At 44.9% G+C, this 25,755-nt stretch overlaps 1 protein-coding gene across 2 annotated transcripts; it reads right to left on the bottom strand.

Annotated features, from left to right (window-relative positions):
- Positions 1 to 889: 889 nt before the first annotated feature.
- On the bottom strand, positions 890 to 25,657 carry LOC112264527 (basic leucine zipper and W2 domain-containing protein 2). 2 transcript variants are annotated; one of them, XM_024441192.2, is made up of 12 exons: positions 25,575 to 25,657; positions 13,557 to 13,627; positions 11,864 to 12,040; positions 8,582 to 8,685; positions 5,173 to 5,238; positions 4,862 to 4,997; positions 4,665 to 4,774; positions 4,232 to 4,402; positions 3,890 to 4,036; positions 3,586 to 3,724; positions 1,916 to 2,038; positions 890 to 1,688 (listed from the first exon to the last, which is right to left on the bottom strand). In XM_024441192.2, the coding sequence occupies exons 2-12, from the start codon at positions 13,618 to 13,620 to the stop codon at positions 1,660 to 1,662; spliced, it is 1,266 nt and encodes a 421-aa protein (XP_024296960.1). In that variant the 5' UTR covers positions 13,621 to 13,627; positions 25,575 to 25,657; the 3' UTR covers positions 890 to 1,659. The 2 variants fall into 2 exon arrangements, with proteins under 2 accessions (XP_024296960.1, XP_024296961.1); XM_024441193.2 differs by lacking the exon at positions 25,575 to 25,657 and adding an exon at positions 20,330 to 20,368.
- Positions 25,658 to 25,755: the final 98 nt, after the last annotated feature.

Raw genomic sequence — 25,755 nt, forward strand, 5'->3', positions numbered from 1 at the left:
AAGATCATTGTATCAATATTGATGAGGACACATGATACACTATATCCAAATATCCTTATGAGAACTGGAGCTGGCTAATTAGTTGAGGTTACCATTGAATGTGCACGTAAGACCAGCATCACATTACAGACATAGGCAGGCCTAGTTCATGAATAATTAAGCGTCCTCTGTGGGATTTCCTTGCTCACCTAAACAGACAGGAAAACCACAGACAGGTTGGGGTAGGGGGTGACCCAGAGATCCTCAAATGAAAAACGCACAGGCAGGAACGCAAACACACAATATCTATGTCAGTGAAAGCTGTTCAGGCATTCATCTGACCTAAATGCACCAATTAACTGACAACCCCAAAGAGTGTGGACTCTCAGTCCCTGAATTGTAAAGGACAAACATTCTGAAATCAGGTTATGGCTCTAGTGAATATTAGAGGCAACATACTGCTCTGAGAAACATCGACCCACAGTAGATGCAGCAGTATGGCACTGATGTAATTCTCTAGCTACAGTGGAGCTCCCTGTTGCTCATTAACTCCCTAGATTTGGAGTCTAAAATGGCAACCTCTTCCCCATGGGCCCTGGTCAAAAGTAGTACACTGAATAGGGAATGGACAGAGGTCACAATAGTGTCAATGGCATTCCTTTACCTGGCCTGTTCAGGTGCAGAAGCAGGTGCATGAAGGTTATGTTACACAATGACTGAGTGAACTTCACCTCTCATCTCCTCCCAATAATAGCATTCAGTCACCCACTTTCTCATTCAGATCTGACTACCTAACTAATCAGTTTGTTAAAACCAACTTCCTTGGCCTCTATCAACCAGACACATGAACAGAACCCTTCGTTACTAACCTACTGATTTAAGATCACAATACAGAAACAAAACAAGCGAATACATATAAAAACACTTTATTCATAAAAAGATAAAAGCCAAGTTACATACAAAGTTGAGTATCCATAAAACAAGTATGACAATCTACTGCAGATTGAGGTCTGGACTTCCTCTATGCCTGAACAACATTAGTGAAGGGAGTCTGTATGAAAGGCCCAAGCTTTAATTCAAAATATCAGAGATTGGCAATCTAGTCTCCTGTCCTCATGAAGTCAGGAGGTCCAGGGGTTTATTGCTGGGGGTTGTGCTTTGATTGCCTGGAGCAGGGGGAGTCTTTAATGATTATTTTTTTAATTTGACCTTTATTTAACTAGGCAAGTCAGTTAAGAACAAATTCTTATTTTCAATGACAGCCTAGGAACAGCAGGTTAAGTGCCTGTTCACGGGCAGAACAACAGATTTATACCTTGTCAGCTCAGGGATTTGAACTTGCAACCTTCCGGTTACTAGTCCAACACTCTAACCACTAGGCTACCCTGCCACCCCATCTGACCCCTGGTTGGTCGAACATTATGGATAGGTGCGTTCCAGGTAGTCTTTATTGCAGTAATGTTGCACACGTTCTCATACTTCTCACAATGCCTTATCTTGAATGTCTCAGGAACCCCACTAATATGATAAAGCCTAGCAAATCTTCAAAAAATAGGTAGCATGAATGCTTTAAAGACAAGCTGAAACACGTACTATGCAACATGGAGACTGACTGACATACAGGCCACAGGATGCAGCAGACTTCAGAGTTACAGACAAACTCCTTGCTGGGTCGGTCTTCTAGTCCTCCTCTCCCTCAGACTCAGACTCTACAGGGGAAAATAAACAAGGAGAACTACTAAACAGGTCTTAGTGGTGAAAACAGGAATGACAGTTTAGAGCACATTACAGCCCAGCAGGAAGTCTATTGAATGTTAATAGTCCAGTTTCATTGATTCAACAATAATTTTCTGAAAATGCAATGGTTTTCTATTCAGTTATTGATTAGGTTACCTGTAACTGTAACCTTTAACCTGTATTTAAATGTAAACGTTACCTTCTTCTGCATTTTGCAGCCACTCAACAAACTTCTTCATCTGCTCGACAAAGACACCTTTCCCTTTGGTGGTGTGAGTGTCTTTGTACCACCTCAGAATGGCCTCCTCACTCAAAACGTCAGCTGGGTGGAGAGAGGAGAGAGAACAGGCACAATGAGCATAGCATCACAAGGAGAAGTTACAGTGTATAAAAACATATGAAAATATCATATTTACATAAGTATTCAGACCCTTTACTCAGTACTTCGTTGAAGCACTTTCGGCAGCTATTACAGCCTCGAGTCTTCGGTATGATGCTACAATCTTGGCACACCTATATTGGGAGTTTCTCCTATTCTTCCCTGCAGATTCTCTCAAGCTCTGTCAGGTTGGATGGGGAGTGTTGCTGCACAGCTATTTTCAGGTCTCTCCAGAGATGTTAGATTGGGTTCAAGACCGGACTCTGGCTGGGACACAAGGACATTCAGAGACTTGTCCCAAAGCTACCCCTCTTTGTCTTGGCTGTGTGCTTAGGGTCGATGTCCTGTTGGAAGGTGAACCTTCGCCCAAGCCTGAGGTCCTGAGCGCTCTGAAGCAGGTTTTCATCAAGGATCTCTGTACTTTGCCGATCCTGACTAGTCTCCCAGTCCCTGCCGCTGAAACCATCCACACAGCATGATGCCTCCACCACCATGCTTTACCGTAGGGATGGTTCCAGGTTTCCTCCAGACACTTGGCTTTCAGGCCAAATAATTGAATGTTGGTTTCATCAGACCAGAGAATCTTGTTTCAAACTCCAAGCGGGCTGTCATGTGCCTTTTACGGAGGGTTGCTTCCACCTGGCCACTTAATCATAAAGGCCTGATTGGTGGAGTACCGCAGAGATGGGAGAATCTTCCAGAAGGACAATCATCTCCACAGAGGAACTCTAGAGCTCTGCCAGAGTGACCATTGGGTTCTTAGTCACCTCCCTGACCAAGGCCCTTCTCCCCCAATTGCTCAGTTTGGCCAGGCGGCCAGCTCTAGGAAGAGTCTTGGTGATTCGAAACTTCTTCCATTAAAGAATGGAGGCCACTGTGTTCTTGGGGACCTTCAAAGCCGCAGAAATGTTTTGGTACCCATCCCCAGAATTGTGCCAACACTCCTGTCGAAGCTCTACGAACAATTCCTTCGACTTCATGGCTTGGTTTTTACTCTGACATGTTAACTGTGGGACCTTATATAGACAGGTGTGTGCCTTTCCAAATCATGTCCAATCAATTGAATCCAATCAATTGAATATACCACAGGTGGACTCCAATCAAGTAGTAGAAACATCTCAAGGATGATTAATGGAAACAGGATACACCTGAACTCAATTTCAAGTCTCATAGCAAAGGGTCTGAATACTTATGTAAATACATTTTAAAAAATGTTTTCTACATTTGCAAAAATGTCTAAAAACCTGTTTTCACTTTGTCATTATGGGGTATTGTATGTAGATTGATGAACAAAATCCATTTAATCCATTTTAGAATAAGAGTGTGACGTAACAAAATCCGAATGCACTCTGATATTGAAATTTCTGTTTACTTCCTAAATTGAAATGCAATTGACTGCAACCTGACTACTAAGACAAATGAAAGAGAGACCCTTTCTTTTTCTACAGAGAAATTGTGTGAAACAGTGTTCTGTATAAGATAATACTTACCTTTGTAGAAGAGCACCACTATCTTGGAGAAGGACTTCATGAAGTGGATATTGTCATAGCAGTACTCTTGGATCCTCAGTAGCAGCACCAGCTCTGACTGGCCCTGGGTGCTGAACGCTGCTAGCAGGGGGGCATAATGCTGGAGGGGAGACGATACACACCCCATAAACAAAGTCATTAATTCCTGGTTGATGTCAGTGTTCGAGGTGTTTGAGAGCCTCCAGTGACCAGCTCTCATGTTGTTATAGAGTGGTTAGGTTAGGAGTGATTTATGTTATTAATGGCTAATGTTATGATAACATACTTTAAGGTGTTTGAGGGCTTGCTCGGTGACCAACTCCTCCTTCTTGTTCCACTCCACAGCATTCATGAGAATGTTCCACAGCAGACCAATCACAGCTTGCTCCTGGAGAGCACTCCTCTTCATCTCCTCCTTCACATACACCACCATCTAGAACCACAGAATAATAACTCTTCACTGTTCATTATCTTGTGGAGAATGGAATGTGTTATTTTTGCTTATATAACCCAACCCAGAGATAAACACACTCCAATGAGGGGTTGGAAACACAGGGTGGGGCGCAATGCAGCTATATTGGTGCTTGTGCAAGAGTACAACGGCAGGACATGGCATCTGGTACTGTACCTCTCGTATGGGGCAGTCCTGAGAGAGGCGCTCCTGCAGTTCTTTCTGCAGCTCCTTGCGTGTTCCCTGAGACTGCTGCACACGCATGAAGTCTGAAAGTTCCTTCAGCCCCGCCTCATTGAAGTACTTGGAGAAATGCTCCACGTTCTGCTTGCTGGCAGGAAACAGCTCCTAGAGAAACAACAAGTCGAGGCTCAAACAACTTCCATTGATCTTCAACCCTAAAAGTTGACACAACAGCTCCCTCTTGTGGCTGAAATAGAATAGGAGCACAATAAAAGAGGCTCTCTAACCTCTAGACAAGTGGTTCCCAACCTTTTCCATTTCGGGGACTACCAAATCACTGTCAAATGCTCTTGAGGACCACCAAGTCTTTTTTTAACATCAGGTTGGAAATTACTGCTCTAGGCTAACTGCCTAAAGGGTTTCTTACCAGGAGTTTCTTATCCAGGTTAGCCTTCCTCAGGGCTGAGGTGACTGCATTGGCATCTTTCTCAGATATCCATGCCTTGAACAGTTTCACCGCAAAGGACGCAGAGATACCTGCAATATACCAAGAATAAGAGAACAACTTGGAAGAAGCTATAAATATATGCCTCAAGAAATCAAAACCCCCCTACACACACTCACCTTCCTTGACAACATTGTCACTGAAGAGGCTGGTGAGGATGGGCGGGGGCAGAGTGCCATTAGCCAATAGGATACCAGTCAACATAGCCAGTTTGGTTTGCTCTGATTCACTGAATGCCTTCAGGAACAGCAAAAGCTACACACGATAAAATCAATTAATCAATCAAGACAATTATGTAAACTAAAGAAAATAGATACAAAATGCCTAAACACCTTAAGATATGACATCACCAGAAGTACTTAGGAGAATGAAAAACTGAAGTAGATCAGTTAGGGACTTCACATGAGAGTGTTTCCTGTGAATACTTTACCTTTTTGATTTCCTCCTCAAAGGCATTCTGCAGGTACTTGTACCTCCTGATAAGCTTGTTAAAAACCTAGAGAAACACAAAGATGCACAGAGGGACATGAGATTCAGTCACAGACAGAGGGCTGGGAGGGAGACAGCGAGAGAGAGCGAGACAGCGAGAGAGAGCGAGACAGCGAGAGGACAGCAACACAACTAGACCCAACCAAATCATGAGAAAACAAAAAGATAATTACTTGACACATTGGAAAGAATTAACAAAAAGACAGCGCAAACTAGAATGATATTTGGCCCTAAACAGAGTACACAGTGGCAGAATACCTGACCACCGTAACTGACCCAAACTTAAGGAAAATGTTGACTATGTACAGACTCTGGGAGCATAGCCTTGCTATTGAGAAAGGCCACAGTAGGCAGACATGGCTCTCAAGAGAAGACAGGCTGTGCACACTGCCTACAAAATGAGGTGGAAACTGAGCTGCACTTCCTAACCTCCTGCCAAATGTATGACCATAGAGACACATTTCACTCAGATTACACAGATCCACAAAGAATTAGAAAACAAGCCCAATTTTGATAAATTCCCATTTCGAAAAGGTGAAATACCACAGTGTGCCATCACAGCAGCAAGATTTGTGACCTGTTGCCACAAGAAAAGGGCAACCAGTGAAGAACAAATTCCACTGTAAATACAACCCATATTTATGTTCATTTATTCACTTTTGTACTTTAACTATTTGCACATTGTTACAACACTGCATATAGTCATAATATGACATTTGAGATGTCTTTATTATTTTGGAACTTCTGTGAGCGTAATGTTTACTGTACGTTATTATTCATTTCACCTTTGTTTATCTACTTCACTTGCTTTGGTAATGTTATGTTTCCCATGCTAATAACGCCCTTGAAAAGAAAGAGAAAGAGAGAGAGAGACGGCAAGAGAGAGACGGCCAGAGAGAGAGACGGCCAGAGAGAGAGACGGCAAGAGAGAGACGGCAAGAGAGACGGACCAGAGAGAGAGACGGCCAGAGAGAGAGACGGCCAGAGAGACGGCCAGAGAGAGAGACGGCCAGAGAGAGAGACGGCCAGAGAGAGAGAGAGAGACGGCCAGAGAGAGAGACGGCAAGAGAGAGAGACGGCCAGAGAGAGAGACGGCCAGAGAGAGAGACGGCCAGAGAGAGAGACGGCCAGAGAGAGAGACGGCCAGAGAGACGGCAAGAGAGAGACGGCCAGAGAGAGAGAGACGGCCAGAGAGAGAGACGGCCAGAGAGAGAGACGGCCAGAGAGAGAGACGGCCAGAGAGAGAGAGACGGCCAGAGAGAGAGACGGCAAGAGAGAGACGGCCAGAGAGAGAGACGGCCAGAGAGAGAGACGGCGAGAGAGAGAGACGGCCAGAGAGAGAGACGGCCAGAGAGAGAGACGGCCAGAGAGAGAGACGGCCAGAGAGAGAGACGGCAAGAGAGAGACGGCCAGAGAGAGAGACGGCCAGAGAGAGAGACGGCCAGAGAGAGAGACGGCGAGAGAGAGAGACGGCCAGAGAGAGAGAGACGGCCAGAGAGAGAGACGGCAAGAGAGAGACGGCCAGAGAGAGACGGCCAGAGAGAGAGACGGCGGGCGGGCGAGAGACGGCGAGAGAGAGAGACGGCAAGAGAGACGGCCAGAGAGAGAGACGGCAAGAGAGAGAGACGGCCAGAGAGAGAGACGGCCAGAGAGAGAGACGGCAAGAGAGAGAGAGACGGCAAGAGAGATAGAGACAGCGAGAGAGAGAGACGGCCAGAGAGAGAGACGGCGAGAGAGAGAGACGGCCAGAGAGAGACGGCGAGAGAGAGAGAGACGGCAAGAGAGACGGCCAGAGAGAGAGACGGCGAGAGAGAGAGACGGCCAGAGAGAGAGACGGCGGCAAGAGAGAGAGACGGCCAGAGAGAGAGACGGCGGGCGGGCGAGAGACGGCAAGAGAGAGAGAGAGAGAGACGGCAAGAGAGACGGCCAGAGAGAGAGACGGCGAGAGAGAGAGACGGCGGGCGAGAGATGGCGAGAGAGAGAGAGACGGCAAGAGAGACGGCCAGAGAGAGAGACGGCGAAGAGAGAGAGAGAGACGGCGGGCGGGCGAGAGACGGCGAGAGAGAGAGAGAGACGGCAAGAGAGACGGCCAGAGAGAGAGAGAGAGACGGCGAGAGAGAGAGACGGCCAGAGAGAGACGGCAAGAGAGAGAGACGGCGAGAGAGAGAGAGACGAGACGGCCAGAGAGAGACGGCAAGAGAGAGAGAGACGGCCAGAGAGAGACGGCCAGAGAGAGAGACGGCCAGAGAGAGAGACGGCGAGAGAGACGGCCAGAGAGAGAGACGGCGAGAGAGAGAGAGACGGCCAGAGAGAGAGACGGCCAGAGAGAGAGACGGCGGCAGAGAGAGAGAGAGACGGCCAGAGAGAGACGGCAAGAGAGAGAGACGGCCAGAGAGAGAGACGGCCAGAGAGAGAGACGGCGAGAGAGAGAGAGACGGCCAGAGAGAGACGGCCAGAGAGAGAGACGGCCAGAGAGAGAGACGGCAGAGAGAGACGGCCAGAGAGAGAGACGGCGAGAGAGAGAGACGGCGAGAGAGACGGCCAGAGAGAGAGACGGCGAGAGAGAGAGAGACGGCCAGAGAGAGACGGCCAGAGAGACGGCCAGAGAGAGAGACGGCGAGAGAGAGAGAGAGACGGCGAGAGAGACGGCCAGAGAGAGAGACGGCGAGAGAGAGAGAGACGGCCAGAGAGAGACGGCCAGAGAGAGAGACGGCCAGAGAGAGAGACGGCCAGAGAGAGAGACGGCAAGAGAGACGGCCAGAGAGAGAGACGACGAGAGAGAGAGAGACGGCCAGAGAGAGAGACGGCCAGAGAGAGAGACGGCCAGAGAGAGAGACGGCCAGAGAGAGAGACGGCGAGAGAGAGAGAGAAGGCCAGAGAGAGACGGCCAGAGAGAGAGAGAGAGACGGCCAGAGAGAGACGGCGAGAGAGAGAGAGACGGCCAGAGAGAGACGGCCAGAGAGAGACGGCCAGAGAGAGATGCCGAGCGAGCAAAAGAAAGACAGACAAGCAGGAGTGAGTGAGTTTAATGGAGGAGGATTATATTAAAAGGATATCATGGTGGAGTGTTGACAAACTGGATACTCCCAGGGGTTTGGTGGGTATTAGCAGGTCTAATACCACTTTACTGCAGGTGTCTCAAGCCCAAAATCCCCTCCACACCCAGGCCTTGGTAGGAAATGTTGGCTAATGTTTGAGGATGTGACCAAGTCAATGGTGAGACAGAGAGTGTGTGTGTGTGTGTGTGTGCGTGTGCGTGTGTGTGCATTCATTCATTAATATGTGTCTGTCTGTGTGTGTGTGTGTGTGGGTGTGTGTGTGTGTGTGTGTGTGTGTGCGTGCGTACCAACCTGAGCATAGCGGCGGAGGTTAGCATGGTTCTCCTCGGTGGTAAACACACAATGTTCCGTCACCTTGGCCTTGTCCCCCTCATCAATACGCGTACCACCAGGAGCTGAGAGACAAAAGGGGAAAGCCACCAGGGTTAAAGGTTAAATCCTGTTTACATGGGCCTTTCCCCATCTCTGGTCTTAACGGCTAGCTTTCACTTGTAATGATTGTGTAAGGTGTTTTTTACCTAGTTTAGTGGAATACACTGATTGTAAGTCGCTCTGGATAAGACCGTCTGCTAAATCTGACTAAAACATCATGTATGTATATAACATGTCTGTCATCTAGTTGTAAATGGATGACTCTTGATGCAGCCTGATTCAATGTTTTAATCCGTTCTTGTTTGAGGATACAGTATATGAGGGCTTAGACTACAAACTAGAGGTCGACCGATTAATCGGAATGGACAATTAATTAGGGCCGATTTCAAGTTTTCATAACAATCGAAATCAGTATTTTTGGACACCGATTTGGCCGATTTAATTTTTTTATTTTTTTTACACCTTTATTTAACTAGGCAAGTGAGTTAAGAACACATTCTTATTTTCAATGACGTCCTAGGAACAGTGTCTTGCCTTGTTCAGGGGCAGAACGACAAATTTTTACCTTGTCAGCTCCGGGATTCAATCTTGCAACCTTACAGTTAACTAAAGCTAGTCCAACGCTCTAACCATCTGCTTCACATTGCACTCCATGAGGAGCCTACCTGTTACCTGAATGCAGAAAGAAGCCACGGTAAGTTGCTAGCTAGCATTAAACTTATCTTATAAAAAACAATCAATCAATCATAATCACTAGTTAACTACACATGGTTGATGATATTACTAGTTTATCTAGCGTGTCCTGCGTTGCATATAATAGATGCGGTGCGCATTTGCGGAAAAAGGACTGTCGTTGCTCCAACGTGTACTTAACCATAAACATCAATGCTTTTCTTAAAATCAATACACAGAAGTATATATTTTTTAATCCAGGTTAGCAGACAATATTAACCAGGTGAAATTGTGTCACTTCTCTTGTGTTTATTGCACGCAGAGTCAGGGTATATGCGATAATAATAAACGTTTTGTTTTCAAAATGATAGTTTCCGGATTCGACCATATTAATGACCAAAGGCTCGTATTTCTGTGTGTTATTATATTATAATTAAGTCTATGATTTGATAGTGCAGTCTGACTGAGCGGTGGTAGGCAGCAGCAGGCTCGTAAGCATTCATTCAAACAGCACTTCTGTGCGTTTTGCCAGCAGCTCTTCGCTCTGCTTCAAGCATTGCGCTGTTTATGACTTCCAGCCTATCAACTCCCGAGATTAGGCTGGTGTAACCGATGGGGTGTGCGCTAATAGCGTTTCAAATGTCACTCGCTCTGAGACTTGATCTGCAAGGGTAACGCTGCTTCGAGGGTGGCTGTTGTTGATGTGTTCCTGGTTCGAGCCCAGGTAGGAGCGAGGAGAGGGACGGAAGCTATACTGTTACACTGGCAATACTAAAGTGCCTATAAGAACATCCAATAGTCAAAGGTATATGGAATACAAATGGTAGAGAGAGAAATAGTCCTATAAATACTATATTAACTACAACCTAAAACCTCTTACCTTGAAATATTGAAGTCTCATGTTAAAAGGAACCACCAACTTTCATATGTTCTCATGTTCTGAGCAAGGAACTTAAACGTTAGCTTTTTTACATGGCACATATTTCACTTTTACTTTCTTCTCCAAAACTTTGTTTTTGCATTATTTAAACCAAATTGAACATGTTTCATGATTTATTTGAGGCTGAATGGATTTTTTATTTTTAAAAGTTAAAATAAGTGTTCATTCAGTATTGTTGTAATTGTCATTATTACAAATAAATAAAATAATTAAAAAAATTAAAAAATCGTCCGGCCTCCAATAATCAGTATCGGCATTGAAAAAAAATCATAATCGGTCGACCTCTAGTCCAAACTGCAACCTGTATCTAATGCTTTAACAATCGTTGTTGACATTGAATCCATTTTTAAGGACTGTTGTGGATTAACAATACAATCAAACTAAACTGTTTTGTGTGCGTCTGAATTTCCTGCATTTGTTGCCTTCACAAGTGCATGTGTGTGAAGTGTGAACTAGGAGCTAATCCTCCATGCTAAACGTAAGGCTAATCTGGTTCCCTGAGAGGATGCTTTATTTTGGTGGATTACCAGGTACAGCTGTAGGATCTTAATCTGATCACTCCTTTTGCTGAGAATTTTTCTTCATCGCAGGAAATGCAGATGAGCTTTGTGATTAATTTATTGAAAACCCACACTAACACAGTTATATTAAGTGTTCCACTTTTCTTGTAGCCTCTTTTGGCCAGCTAATAGCCTTAGAACGGATCAAGCAACATTACTGATCAAGCAAAAAACGGTCAAATCCTGTTGCTGCAGGATTATTTAGTTGTTACGAAATAAATCAAATTAAGAGCCTACATCTGTATCCCTGGCTTCCCTCTGTGCTGCTCGGTCTCTCCCTGCCAGGGTCTTATTATAGGACTATAGGACCAGGGTAAACCTGTTATCTCTAATGGGGATTGACATGCAGAGACTGACACAGGCCTGGCAGAGAGTCCTGCGTGTGTTTGCATGCGTGTGTGCACGTGTGTATGAGCTGGATCGAGACAGACAGCAACTAATTCTACACAGATTAAACATGTCAGGATGTGAATGAGCGTGTGTGAATGTGTGTGTGCAAGAAAGATAGTGTGTATTTGGACATGAATTACATTTCTAAAGCCTAGTACAGAGAGTGTACAATTTTCCTTTCCTGCCTTATGTTCTAACAAAGTTCTCCTTTCTGATCCAGCGATATGGTACCCACTAGGGTTCATGCTGGTGCCTGCAGTCTACTGAAGAACAGTTTCTCCCGGATGTCTTTGATAATGGGAAATGACCCTGATAATCTGACAAAGCCAGCTGTGATCTGTTTGTAAATTTGTCCTTGCCTGAATGGACAGCCCGGTTACTGCGATCAGCTGGTCATGGATGGACACTGGGGGACAGTAACACTGTGCACAGTACTGATACAAAGGACCACGATGTTCCACCACTGAGCTGACACCGTGCAGATAACCATAACACTGTAGCTACCTTAATATAACACCTAGCGACATCATCAAGCGGTGCAGACCTCTTAATGGCTAAGAAGGTGGACTGACAGTCCTGGGACCTGGGTTTGAGTCCCGGTTGCGCTGCCTGCTAAATTCACTACACTCCTCCACTCACCGAGCATGCTCCCCGCGATGAGGATGTCGAAGAGGGTGTCGGCATAGCGACGGTAGTCGAGTCGGGAACCGGTAACGTCCAAGAACTTAGCTACAGCATCGAGGTCTCCTCCTGCTTCGTTGAGGCCCAGAACAATTGTGTCTCTGAAAACTGTGGGCTCAAACTTCTCCTTTTCATCTGGGTGGGGAGGGACAAGGCAGAGGAGGACAGTGTTGTACTGTAGGTACACTGATAACATCAGAAAAGAAGGTATGGTAAACCATGCATAATATATACCGTATGTCAGGGATCCTCAACTAGAGCTGATGGTCAGGGGACCGGAACATAATTAAAAAAGAATTTGTAGATTTCAAATTGACCGTAAGAAGCCCAAACAGATATAATATTTGACTAAATCATGTCAAATCTAGTTTACATTTTTATAAAATCTCTCTATTATGGGTGGGAATACTTTGGAACAAATTTCCAAAATTTAAATAACCTGGAGCAGATTTGCGGGTGTTTTTACAGTCTTTTATGTCCAACAATAAAAAATACTTGCTTCATTTATTTTTGCTCAGACAGCTTGGGGTCCAAATAAAATGGCCCGCGGCCCGCCAGTTAGGAAGCACTGCCGTATGTATGTTAGTGAATGATCTCTAGGGCTAAAAGTCAATACATATTGTATAGCTACAGCGGTACATTTGGAAGCGTCACAGACAGCTGTTCAGTTCCCCAGTCAATGTGTGATGAAGACAAGGGACACTGCCGTGATGGGACATTAGCTGCTACTTGGCCTGGTGGAGGGTTAGCTTCCCTGATTAATCCTCTGTGTTTTTCACAAAGAACACATTGTCCAAACGATGTCCTCTTCATTAATAGCTCTCTGGGTATCAACACACGGTTCAAGAGAATCAACAAGGGGCCTCACGGAGTATGAACGAAATGTTCCTACAACACTACATGTCCTTCTGCTCGGTGAGTAATGTTCATAACGACACCCACTGTACTGGGAGGAAGTTCAGCTATAGCCTGGTCCTAGATCTGTTTGTGATGTCATGTCTGGAAGTTGCCAAAACACCACAAACAGATCTGGGACAAGGCTAGTTCAGCTCTGCCTTGTGTCCTGCCACTGCTGTCAGCAACAGTGACATGCTCCACTCACGCTGAGATTAAGTGTGACTTGGTCACACACCGATGCTGTGACACTCTAGAAACTTCAACATCTTAATGACTGGGAGCCAATCATTGCAGTAGGTGTTGTGTAAGAGGGAATGTCAAGCCACAACAGAGAGATGAAACAGAACCCTAGAAGCGAAGAGTGTTTATAGTTTATTTTTATGTGTGGAGAGGAGAGAGAAGAGGACAGAAGAGGAGAGAAGACAGGAGAAGAGGATGAACGTAAAAGAGAACCCTGCTATCCCTTTGCTGGTCCCTTACCAAGAAGCAGATCTTAATAGAAGAGATATGAGCTACAAGTGTGCATTGACAATTTGGTTGTCGGTGAGACTTAAAAAATAATCAAGACATTTTACAGTCTCAAAGACTGGTTCAATTATCTGGTATTGCAACTTAACACGGTCTGTTGTCTTGACAACATATTGGTATTGCAATTTAACACCATGCATGTTGTCTTGCCAACATATTGTACGTGGTAAACATTAGGCATTGACATCGCACGTAGACAGCCGTCTGTGGTCGTAACGCAACTCACCCCTTTTCCTGGTCTTGAACCGCTGGCCTGTTAGCACTGGCTTCTGCTGCTTACCGGTATTCATAAAAGTCCTGAGGAAAACAAATACAGAAATGGGAAATGAGCAGACCATATACAACATGGTCAACACACAACACTACCGTTCCGTTTAATGACAGAATGTCTTCGTTTCTGTCAACATGCCATATTTAACGGTCCGCAACATAATTTCTAGGCTATATCTTAATAAATATGTCGTACATTTACTATGCTGAAGTTATTTATACATGTGTTAATATGCCCAAAAATGTACTGTGACAGTTTACTAATAGTTGACAAACAAATTCAATAATAGTTAAGCACTTCATTAAATCTCAAACCTTCAGCTAATCTTCAGATGTCAGTTGAAAGCTCTATGCTTACCAGCTGTGATTCCCTCTTAGCAGTGACAGTGAGTTAGAGAAAGAATTCACTTATTGCTCGGTGACTGTCTGAGACTTGTCCGGTCTGTCAACCTTGTGCCCTGTATTATACACCTGTCAAAAGTTTGGACACACCTCATTCAAAGGTTTTTATTTTGACTCTTTTCTACATTTTAGAATAATAGTGAAGACATAAAAACTATGAAATATCACTTATTTTTCAACAGGACAATGACCAAAAACACACCTCCAGGCTGTGTAAGGGCTATTTGACCAAGAAGGAGAGTGATGGAGTGCTGCATCAGATGACCTGGCCTCCACAATCACCCGACGTCAACCCAATTGAGATGGTTTGGGATTAGTTGGACCACAGTGTGAAGGAAAAACAGCCAACAAGTGCTCAGCATATGTGGGAACTCCGTCAAGACCGTTGGAAAAGCATTCCTCATGAATCTGGTTGAGAAAATGCCAAGAGCTGTCATCAAGGCAAATGACGGCTAATTTTAGTTTTTTGGTTACGACATGATTCCATATAATTTATTTCATAGTTTTGATGTCTTCACTATTATTCTACAATGTAGAAAATAGTAAAAATAAAGGAAAATCCTTGAATGAGTAGGTGTTCTAAAACTTGACAGGTTGTATGCACACTCACACTTGTCCTCGTCCACACAGCACAAGACTCCCTCTCTCTTATTACAAAAAGGACATGAATGACCACAGGGATACACATGCACGGTTGGTACAAGCTAACTGCATCTGATCCAATGAGAGAGACTAACAATTGGACACCGAAGGGTCTTTGAGTGCACAGTCCTCCTTGGGACAGACGGTGAGACAGGCCAGTACTAGAGGGTCAAAGGGATTAAAGAATCTTATAATCTACTGTACCACACCAAAACATGTTGTCTGGAGGAGATTCCAAAGAGCATACTGTAGTAACCTGGTCCTAGATCCAGATGTTCTTTAGACAACTTCTGACTACGGTTGACATGCCATTAGGGATGTTGTCACGCCTTGGTCGTAGTATATTATGTTTGTCTTCATTTATTTGGTCAGGCCAGGGTGTGACATGGGTTTTTGTCTTAGGGTTTTGTGGGGTGTCTAACATAGTCTATGGCTGCCTGAGGCGGTTCTCAATCAGAGTCAGGTGATTCTCGTTGTCTCTGATTGGGAACCATATTTAGGTAGCCTGGGTTTCACTGTGTGTTTGTGGGTGATTGTTCCTGTCTCTGTGTTAGTTTTCACAAGATAGGCTGTATAGGTTTTCGCGTTACGTTTGTTGTTTTGTATTTGTTCGTTTGTTCTTCTTTATTAAAGAACATGAGTAACCACCACGCTGCATTTTGGTCCGCTCCTCTTTCAACAGACGAACGCCGTTACAGAATCACCCACCACACCAGGACCAAGCAGCTTGGTGACAGGCAGCGACAGCAGAAGCAACAAAGAGAGGAACGGACATGGGAGGATGAATTGTTCGGAGAAGGACCCTGGGATCAGCCTGGAGAATATCGCCACCCCAAAGAAGAACTGGAGGCGGCGAGAGCTGAGAGCCACTGGTATGAGGAGAAGCAACAGCGGCAGCAGGAGCAACAATATCGGGACTACACTACTTGGGAGGAAATAGACAGGTGGGCGGTCGACCCAGGGAGAGTGCCGGAGCCCACCTGGGATTCGCTGGAGCAGTGCGAAGAGGGTTATAGGAGAATGGAGTTGGAGAGACAAGCACGGCGGCGCGGAAGGAAGCCCGAGAGTCAGCCCCAAAAATGTATTGGGGGGGGGGGGGCTCAGGGAGAGTGTGGCAGAGTCAGGAGTCAGACCTGAGCCAACTCTCCCTGTTTATCGTGAGGAGCCAAGGAGGAGACCAGAACCAGAGCCGGTGTTAGAGGTGAGCGAAGCAGAGACTGTGAAGGAGTTAATGGGGAAATTGGAGGAGAGAGTAATGAGGGAGTTGCTAGTTTGGTGCTTTAGGTACGATATTCGTCCGACTGAGCGTGTCGGGGATTTGATGGCACCTGGGTCAGCGCTCCATACTCGTCCTGAGGTGCGTGTTAGTCGGCTGGTGAAAATTGTGCCAGCCTCACGCACTAGGCCTCCTGTGTACCTACCTAGCCTTGCACGTCCTGTGCCAGCCCTGCTCTCAGGCTCTCCAGTACACCTTCACGGTCCGGTCCATCCTGTGCCACCTTCACACACCAGTCCTCCGGTGGCAGCTCCCCGCACCAGGCTTCCTGTGCGTGTCCTCGGCCCAGTACCACCAGTTCCAGCACCACGCACCAGGCCTTCAGTGCGCCTCGCCTGTTCAGCGCAGCCAGAGCCTTTCTCCTCTCCAGTGCTGTCGGAGTCTCCCGCCTGTTTAGCGCTGCCGGAGCCTCCCGCCTGTTCAGCGCAGCCAGAGCTTTCCTCCTCTCCTGCGCTGCCGGAGTCTCCCGCCTGTTCAGCGCAGCCAGAGCCTTCCTCCTCTCCTGCGCTGCCGGAGTCTCCCGCATGTTCAGCGCTGCCAGAGCCTTCCTCCTCTACAGCGCTGCTGGAGTCTCCTGCCTGTTCAGCGCAGCCAGAGCTGCCAGCCTGCATGGAGCAGCCTGAGCTGCCAGCCTGCATGGAGCAGCCTGAGCTGCCAGCCTGCATGGAGCAGCCAGAGCTGCCAGTCTACATGGAGCAGCCTGAGCTGCCAGCCTGCATGGAGCAGCCAGAGCTGTCAGTCTGCATGGAGCAGCCAGAGCTGTCAGTCTGCATGGAGCAGCCAGAGCTGTCAGCCTGCATGGAGCAGCCAGAGCTGTCAGCCTGCATGGAGCAGCCAGAGCTGTCAGCCTGCATGGAGCAGCCAGAGCTGTCAGTCTGCATGGAGCAGCCAGAGATGTCAGTCTGCATGGAGCAGCCAGAGATGTCAGTCTGCATGGTGCAGCCAGGGCTGCCAGTCTGCATGGAGCAGCCAGGGCTGCCAGTCTGCATGGAGCAGCCAGATCCGTCAGTCTGCCAGGATCCGCCAGTCAGCCAGACTCTTCCAGATCTGCCAGTCAGCCAGACTCTTCCAGATCTGCCAGTCAGCCAGACTCTTCCAGATCTGCCAGTCAGCCAGACTCTTCCAGATCTGCCAGTCAGCCAGACTCTTCCAGATCTGCCAGTCAGCCAGACTCTTCCAGACCTGCCAGTCAACCAGACTCTTCCAGATCTGTCAGTCAGCCAGACTCTTCCAGATCTGCCAGTCAGCCAGACTCTTCCAGATCTGCCAGTCAGCCAGACTCTTCTAGATCCGCCAGTCAGCCAGGATCTGCAGGATCCAACTACCTGCCTGGGCTTCCTCTCAGTGCTGAGCTTCCTCTCAGTGCTGGGCTTCCTCTCAGTGCCGGGCTTCCCCTCAGTGCCGGGCTTCCCCTCAGTGCCGGGCTTCCCCTCAGTGCCGGGCTTCCCCTCAGTGCCGAGCTTCCCCTCAGTGCCGAGCTACTCCTCAGTCCCGAGCTGCCTCAGTCCCGAGCTGCCCCTCAGTCCCGAGCTGCCCCTCTGTCCAGTGGGGTTCTGGGTGAGGACTACTAGGCCATGGTCGGCGGCAAGGGTAGACTATCCTAGGACGCGAGGGGGAGGAACTAAGATAAGACATTGATAGAGTGGGGTCCACGTCCCGCGCCGGAGCCGCCACCATGGACAGATGCCCACCCGGACCCTCCCTATTGTTTTGACGTGCGTCTGGGAGTCCGCACCTTAGGGGGGGGGGTTCTGTCACGCCTTGGTCGTAGTATATTATGTTTGTCTTCATTTATTTGGTCAGGCCAGGGTGTGACATGGGTTTTTGTGGTGCGTTTTTGTCTTAGGGTTTTGTGGGGTGTCTAGCATAGTCTATGGCTGCCTGAGGCGGTTCTCAATCAGAGTCAGGTGATTCTCGTTGTCTCTGATTGGGAACCATATTTAGGTAGCCTGGGTTTCACTGTGTGTTTGTGGGTGATTGTTCCTGTCTCTGTGTTAGTTGTCACAAGATAGGCTGTATAGGTTTTCGCGTTACGTTTGTTGTTTTGTATTTGTTCGTTTGTTCTTCTTCATTAAAGAACATGAGTAACCACCACGCTGCATTTTGGTCCGCTCCTCTTTCAACAGACGAACGCCGTTACAGATGTCCCCTACTTAAAAAAAGAACATCTTGGTTGGTCGACCGAGTTGTCTGTTCTTTCGACCAATCGATTAGTCAAAATGTTTAAACTTGTATTTTAACACACCATATGTTTGAATAAAATCAGCTATATGTAGGCTACTGAGCTTGTCTGATGCTTTAAGCACTGCAATTAAAAATGAAGACAAATTACTAAAGAGGGAGCCAGATATCAATACAGCCTAACTAGAAGAAAAAACCTGTTCCAACCCTCCTCCTCCCGCTGCTGCTGGCCTTCACAGATTCTGCCATTAAGCTCCTGAACTTGCCGGTATAGGCTACACCAGCGGTCGGCAACCTTTTTCATTTGTAGTGCCAAGTTATCGTACCATTTCTACTGATCTGCGTGCAAGTTATGATACTCATGTGCACATTTTCGTGGAACAGTTTCATTACTTTTGAGATATGAAGACTATTATAAATCAAATGTCATGTGGTTAATCAAAATGCCATCTAAATTAAAATGATACAAATCTAGTAATTTCTATTGCCATTACCAATATGTAAAAGTAGTCTACATAAAGCCAACAAATATAAACACTGCAGGCCACAGGTAGAAAATATCCTGATTCCAAATTCTAAAGGCACTCACATCTGAGCTCTCTTTGTTACAGGTGCATAGTAACAGTTGAATAACATGACTCGCTAGCTAACGTTACGTGTATGATCTTATTATTCATATCTCAGAGCCATTTACTTTGCTAGTTATAGCCTAATGTTACATAGCTAACCTGGATGGTTAGCTACCTGCAGATTCATCTGAGAGAAGCGCTACCCCTGGCAGACGGATTCTGTACGGCACACATGTGTTATGTCGTGATTAGAGGTCGACCGATTATGATTTTTCAACGCCGATACCAATACCGATTATTGGACGACCAAAAAAGCCGATACCGATTAATCTGCCATTTTTTCCCCCCGCATTGATTTGTAATAATGACAATTACAACAATACTGAATGAACACTTATTTTAACTTAATATAATACATCAAAATAAATCATGAAACGTTCAATTTGGTTTAAATAATGCAAAAACAAAGTGTTGGAGAAGTAAAAGTGCAATATGTGCCATGTAAAAAAGCTAACGTTTGAGTTCCTTGCTCAGAACATGAGAACATATGAAAGTTGGTGGTTCCTTTTAACATGAGATGTCAGTATTCCAAGGTAAGAGGTTTTAGGTTGTAGTTAATATAGTATTTATAGGACTATTTCCCTCTATACCATTTGTATTTCATTAACCTTTGACTATTGGATGTTTTTATAGGCACTATAGTATTGCCTGTGTAACAGTATAGCTTCCGTCCCTCTCCTCGCTCCTACATGGGCTCGAACCAGGAACACATCGACAACAGCCACACTTGAAGCAGTGTTAATCATCGCTCCACAAAAGCTGCTGCCCTTGCAGGGCAAGGGGAATAACTACTCCCAAGTCTCAGAGCGAGTGACGTTTGAAACGCTATTAGCGCACACCCAGATAACTAGCAAGCCATTTCACATCGGTTACACCAGCCATTAGGCTGATAGGCTTGAAGTCATAAACAGCGCTGTGCTTGCGAAGAGCTGCTGGCAAAACGCACGAAAGTGCTGTTTGAATGAATGCTTACGAGCCTGCTGCTGCCTACCATCACTCAGCCAAACTGCTCTATCAAATCATAGACTTAATTATAACATAATAACACACAGAAATATGAGCCTTTGGTCATTAATATGGTCGAATCCAGAAACTATTATTTTGAAAACAAAACATTTATTATTTCAGTGAAATACGGAACCGTTCAGTATTTTATCTAACGGGTGAAATCCCTAAGTCAAAATATTCTTGTTACATTGCACAACCTACAATGTTATGTCATAATTACGTGAAATTCTGGAAAATTAGTTCGCAATGAGCCCGGCTGCCCAAACTGCTGCATATACCCTGACTCTGCGTGCAATGAACGCAAGAGAAATTACACAATTTCACCTGGTTAATATTGCCTGCTAAACTGGATTTCTTTTAGCTAAATATGCAGGGTTAAAAATATATACTTCTGTGTATTGATTTTAAGAAAGGCATTGATGTTTATGGTTAGGTACAAGTTGGAGCAACGACAGTCCTTTTTCGTGAATGTGCACTGCATCGATTATATGCAATGCAGGACACGCTAGATAAACTAGTAATATCATCAACCACGTGTAGTTATAACTAGTGATAATGATTGATTAAGTTTAATGCTAGCTAGCAACTTACCTTGGCTTCTTACTGCATTCGCGTAACTGGCGGGCTCCTCGTGACGCAGGTGGTTAGAGCGTTGGACTAGTTAAACGTAAGGTTGCAAGATTGAATCCCTGAGCTGACAAGGCAAAAATCTGTCGTTCTGCCCCTGAACAAGGCAGTTAACACACTGTTCCTAGGCCATCATTGAAAATAACTGACTTGCCTAGTTAAATAAAGATTAAATAAAGGTGTAAAAAATATATATATATATACAGTGCCTTGCGAAAGTATTCGGCCCCCTTGAACTTTGCGACCTTTTGCCACATTTCAGGCTTCAAACATAAAGATATAAAACTGTATTTTTTTGTGAAGAATCAACAACAAGTGGGACACAATCATGAAGTGGAACAACATTTATTAGATATTTCAAACTTTTTAACAAATCAAAAACTGAAAAATTGGGCGTGCAAAATTATTCAGCCCCCTTAAGTTAATACTTTGTAGCGCCACCTTTTGCTGCGATTACAGCTGTAAGTTGCTTGGGGTATGTCTCTATCAGTTTTGCACATCGAGAGACTGAAATTTTTTCCCATTCCTCCTTGCAAAACAGCTCGAGCTCAGTGAGGTTGGATGGAGAGCATTTGTGAACAGCAGTTTTCAGTTCTTTCCACAGATTCTCGATTGGATTCAGGTCTGGACTTTGACTTGGCCATTCTAACACCTGGATATGTTTATTTTTGAACCATTCCATTGTAGATTTTGCTTTATGTTTTGGATCATTGTCTTGTTGGAAGACAAATCTCCGTCCCAGTCTCAGGTCTTTTGCAGACTCCATCAGGTTTTCTTCCAGAATGGTCCTGTATTTGGCTCCATCCATCTTCCCATCAATTTTAACCATCTTCCCTGTCCCTGCTGAAGAAAAGCAGGCCCAAACCATGATGCTGCCACCACCATGTTTGACAGTGGGGATGGTGTGTTCAGGGTGATGCGCTGTGTTGCTTTTACGCCAAACATAACGTTTTGCATTGTTGCCAAAAAGTTCAATTTTGGTTTCATCTGACCAGAGCACCTTCTTCCACATGTTTGGTGTGTCTCCCAGGTGGCTTGTGGCAAACTTTAAACGACACTTTTTATGGATATCTTTAAGAAATGGCTTTCTTCTTGCCACTCTTCCATAAAGGCCAGATTTGTGCAATATACGACTGATTGTTGTCCTATGGACAGAGTCTCCCACCTCAGCTGTAGATCTCTGCAGTTCATCCAGAGTGATCATGGGCCTCTTGGCTGCATCTCTGATCAGTCTTCTCCTTGTATGAGCTGAAGGTTTAGAGGGACGGCCAGGTCTTGGTAGATTTGCAGTGGTCTGATACTCCTTCCATTTCAATATTATCGCTTGCACAGTGCTCCTTGGGATGTTTAAAGCTTGGGAAATCTTTTTGTATCCAAATCCGGCTTTAAACTTCTTCACAGCAGTATCTCGGACCTGCCTGGTGTGTTCCTTGTTCTTCATGATGCTCTCTGCGCTTTTAACGGACCTCTGAGACTATCACAGTGCAGGTGCATTTATACGGAGACTTGATTACACACAGGTGGATTGTATTTATCATCATTAGTCATTTAGGTCAACATTGGATCATTCAGAGATCCTCACTGAACTTCTGGAGAGAGTTTGCTGCACTGAAAGTAAAGGGGCTGAATAATTTTGCACGCCCAATTTTTCAGTTTTTGATTTGATAAAAAAGTTTGAAATATCCAATAAATGTCGTTCCACTTCATGATTGTGTCCCACTTGTTGTTGATTCTTCACAAAAAAATACAGTTTTATATCTTTATGTTTGAAGCCTGAAATGTGGCAAAAGGTCGCAAAGTTCAAGGGGGCCGAATACTTTCGCAAGGCACTGTATATTTTTTTAAATCGGCGTCCAAAATGACCGATTGTTATGAAAACTTGAAATCGGCCATTCCGATTAATTGGTCAACGTCTAGAATCAAGGCGGTCGGTCACATTTGACAAGTCATGCCACCCTCCGTCCTTGACTTTTTCTACATCAATTTAACACAAGTATGTTGTTAGAATTTTGATATGAACATAATGTGTGTATTAAGCAGTTTAAGAGGACTTTTTTCCCTGGAGTGCAAAAAAAAAGTGACTTTCAAATCCTTTTACAAAGTCATTTACAATGACGGCCTACCGGGGAATTGTGGGTTAACTGCCTTGTTCAGGGGCAGAACGACAGATTTTTACCTTGTCAGCTCGGGGATTCAATTTAACAACCTTTCGGTTACTGGCCCAATGCTCTAACCACTAGGATTTCTATATTGTATCATAAAGAGACAATTATGAGGTTTCCAAAACACTTACTATTTTTCTGACAGCATATTAAATGTATTTATTAGACTTAGAATGTTGCAGTCAAAATGGCTTCTCATTGGCGTAATAAGGGCGGAAGCAAGGCCCGGCAGTTTAAGTGTTAAGACATTATAAAGGCTCATACATGCTTATTATAATCTATAAAGCATTATTTTAGCTGCAGGTGCAAGTGTTACCAACAAATCATATTTGGTGGTTAGGGTTAGTTAGGTTAGAGTGAGCCTCTTGTCTCCCTATAGCTCTGTGCACACTGTGTACTCTGTACCTCTGAGACCTCTAAAAAGCACCTGACAATACCCACAGATTTAGTATTTTTGCCCCCAGGGAGAGCACCGTGAGCTGGGCTAAGCACCGGTAGTCTGCCCTGGGGGATGATGGTAGTGATCCCACAGCAATTATCAGTGTAGAAGATGTTGTAAACAGGACTCACCTGATGTTAACCTCCACACAGACCTCTGCTAAGGAGGAGATAGAGTTATGCATCACCTCTGAGGTAAAATTGTGAAAAGGAGAAGAAAATCTGCCATTTCTGTGATGAGACAATCAATCTGAATAATGTTCCTTTTCACAACCAGATTGTCTGTGAAAAGGCCTATTACACTGTCTGATCACAAGAAAAGGGGGAAAATCAACCCCCTTTTCACAATATTACTCCTCTGTTCATTTAGGCACCTAGAGCCAAATCTCAGCGTAATGGTCAGACACGAGAGACTCTTCCTCTGTTAGTGGACTTCTTCTGAACTCCATAGACTCCATGACAGAGAACCAGTTTGATGTGGAAGGCTGCACTTGTGTAACATCTCTGACCAGGTTCATAACCACAGCTTTATATGGTTAATCACAACCAGTATTCTCAACAACAACTCCCCTCATGATTTCACATGTCAAGCCATGTGCATTGTCACATACCAGTGCCATGTTACACAGACCCCTTCCCCAGCCACCAACACACACAAACACACATACAGCAGGCTGCCTGTCACCAACACGCACAGATGCACAAACACAGGCTTTGTATGTCTGTCCAACTGACATTCAATGCCCAAAATAAATCCAATTCCTGGAAGCAGGCAACAGTGGCCAGAGAATGGTTAAGGGGAGACTGAACAGCCTCGGTGGAGTTCAGTCTGGCTGATAAGAATTACAGAAAGTGTGTGCTCGTACGAGAGGGTGACAACAAAACGCGACTAGTTTCACGTTTCAAGACTACAGTATAAAAGAACGCACCTCTTTTTGTGTGAGCGAAAGAGACTTCACTTCCATGAATGAATGAATGCCTGCGCCCTATCTGGCCATCAGCTCTCATTATAGTGGACAACAATACAGGTGTAGGATCTTAATTTGATCACCTTGTTGCAGGAGAACTTTCCTGCAACACAGGAAATGTAAAACTTGCAGTGTAAAACGTATCATTTTCACATTGAAATTTAAAGGCCACGAACAGTCCACATTTCATGGAAAACATGATTTTATGATATTTGGATGAAACCAGATCAAAGTATGATGACCAAAGTATGAGAAATTACTATTGCTTTCACATTGATAAAGTTTGATCATAAAGTTACTGGTCCCCTACCCCATGTCAAACACTTGTATTCAGGAGGCGGAATTATTAAGGGATAGGGTGACATCACCCCAACTCTCATTTTAATACACCAATGGAAACATGATATTCTCTTACCTAATGTAAATATTTACAGCCTTGTAACCAATAATGGAGAATGCGTGTTTGCAGAGGGGTGTGATTTATTTAACTAGATCGCAACTCTACTGGTGCCAAATTTGACTGTAGGGTGTCAGCAATTATAAAGAAAGTTTACACTATTCATTTATGACAAAGATACTGTACTTATGTCTCCACTTTTATCTGTATCTGGTGTTTTAACAAGTTACTGGCTAGCTAGGTCTTCAGGCAGCATGGAACAAAAGGTGGGGAAGGGTCACTCAAAACTCTGATGCAGTTGTCATGTCAACACATCCATCAGTGCTGCTCAGAACCGCATCACAAGAGATGTATAAATATAAAACAATGTTGACATCATTAATGCCTCACTTTCTTTGTCTATCACCAAATTTGCTTTAGATGATTTTACTGCAACACTGCATTTAAGTTTCTTGACATAAAGCTTTTTGAAAAGCCTTAGTCAATGCGAGCTCATTAACGGTCTTTTCAAATTTCCTGGAAGTTAGCCATAAGAAAAAAAAGTAATTTTACATTTACATTTCTATCCCCCAAAATATTATGGGTATCAACTACACAAATGTTCATTAATCATTATCAACATAATAATTCACATTTCCCGTTGCTGCAGGATTATTTTTCTGCTGTAGCAAACTGGCTGAAATGAAGATCCTCTCCTATAGCCGCTTTAATGCCCTCCAAAGAGTTCAGCGGCAGCGGGTGCTGAGCGGTCACCTCGATCGTTATTCTTGGATCACTGATCATCTGTGCACGTGCTGACAGAACTGCGTGTTATTACAGACTATCGAATTCCAAATATACCCAAATATGCCAGTCTCGTTCTCCAGTTGTCTATTATGTCTTTGGAGGACTGTGGACACTATCATGTCACAAATAATGTTTATAAAGCTTGTTTAAATGATACATAGCTAGTGGCGGTTGGCATCTCCAAAACCGGCCATGCGAGCACCGCGCACCTGTAACCCACCGCACCGTGGGCAGAAACAGCTTGGCAATGGCAATTACAGCTATCCACGTTGTTACTTTAGCCAATGTTAATATATATTTGTCAAAAATGTATTTATGTAAATCATTTCTTACGCCAAACAACAAACATTTAAAGAGAACTAGGTCTAAATTTGTCACCAAACCTAGCCAAGCTCATAAAGTTGAACATTTAGGCTTAAATATTACATTTCATAATGTGAAATATTTGAGAGACTTACCTTGCAGTGGATGACTCTACAACAAGTTGAGATGAACGACGACAAGCAAGAACAGTCACTTATCAAAACCGCTTAGAGTGGCCAGACACTTGAAATACAGCCGGATTAAACCAAAGACCTCCGTATAGGGGGAATCCAGACAGAATTAAATATACCAAACTATAACATTAACATATAGGAT

Source organism: Oncorhynchus tshawytscha, linkage group LG13 (assembly GCF_018296145.1).
Source record: "Oncorhynchus tshawytscha isolate Ot180627B linkage group LG13, Otsh_v2.0, whole genome shotgun sequence".
NCBI classification, from domain to species: Eukaryota; Metazoa; Chordata; class Actinopteri; order Salmoniformes; family Salmonidae; genus Oncorhynchus; species Oncorhynchus tshawytscha.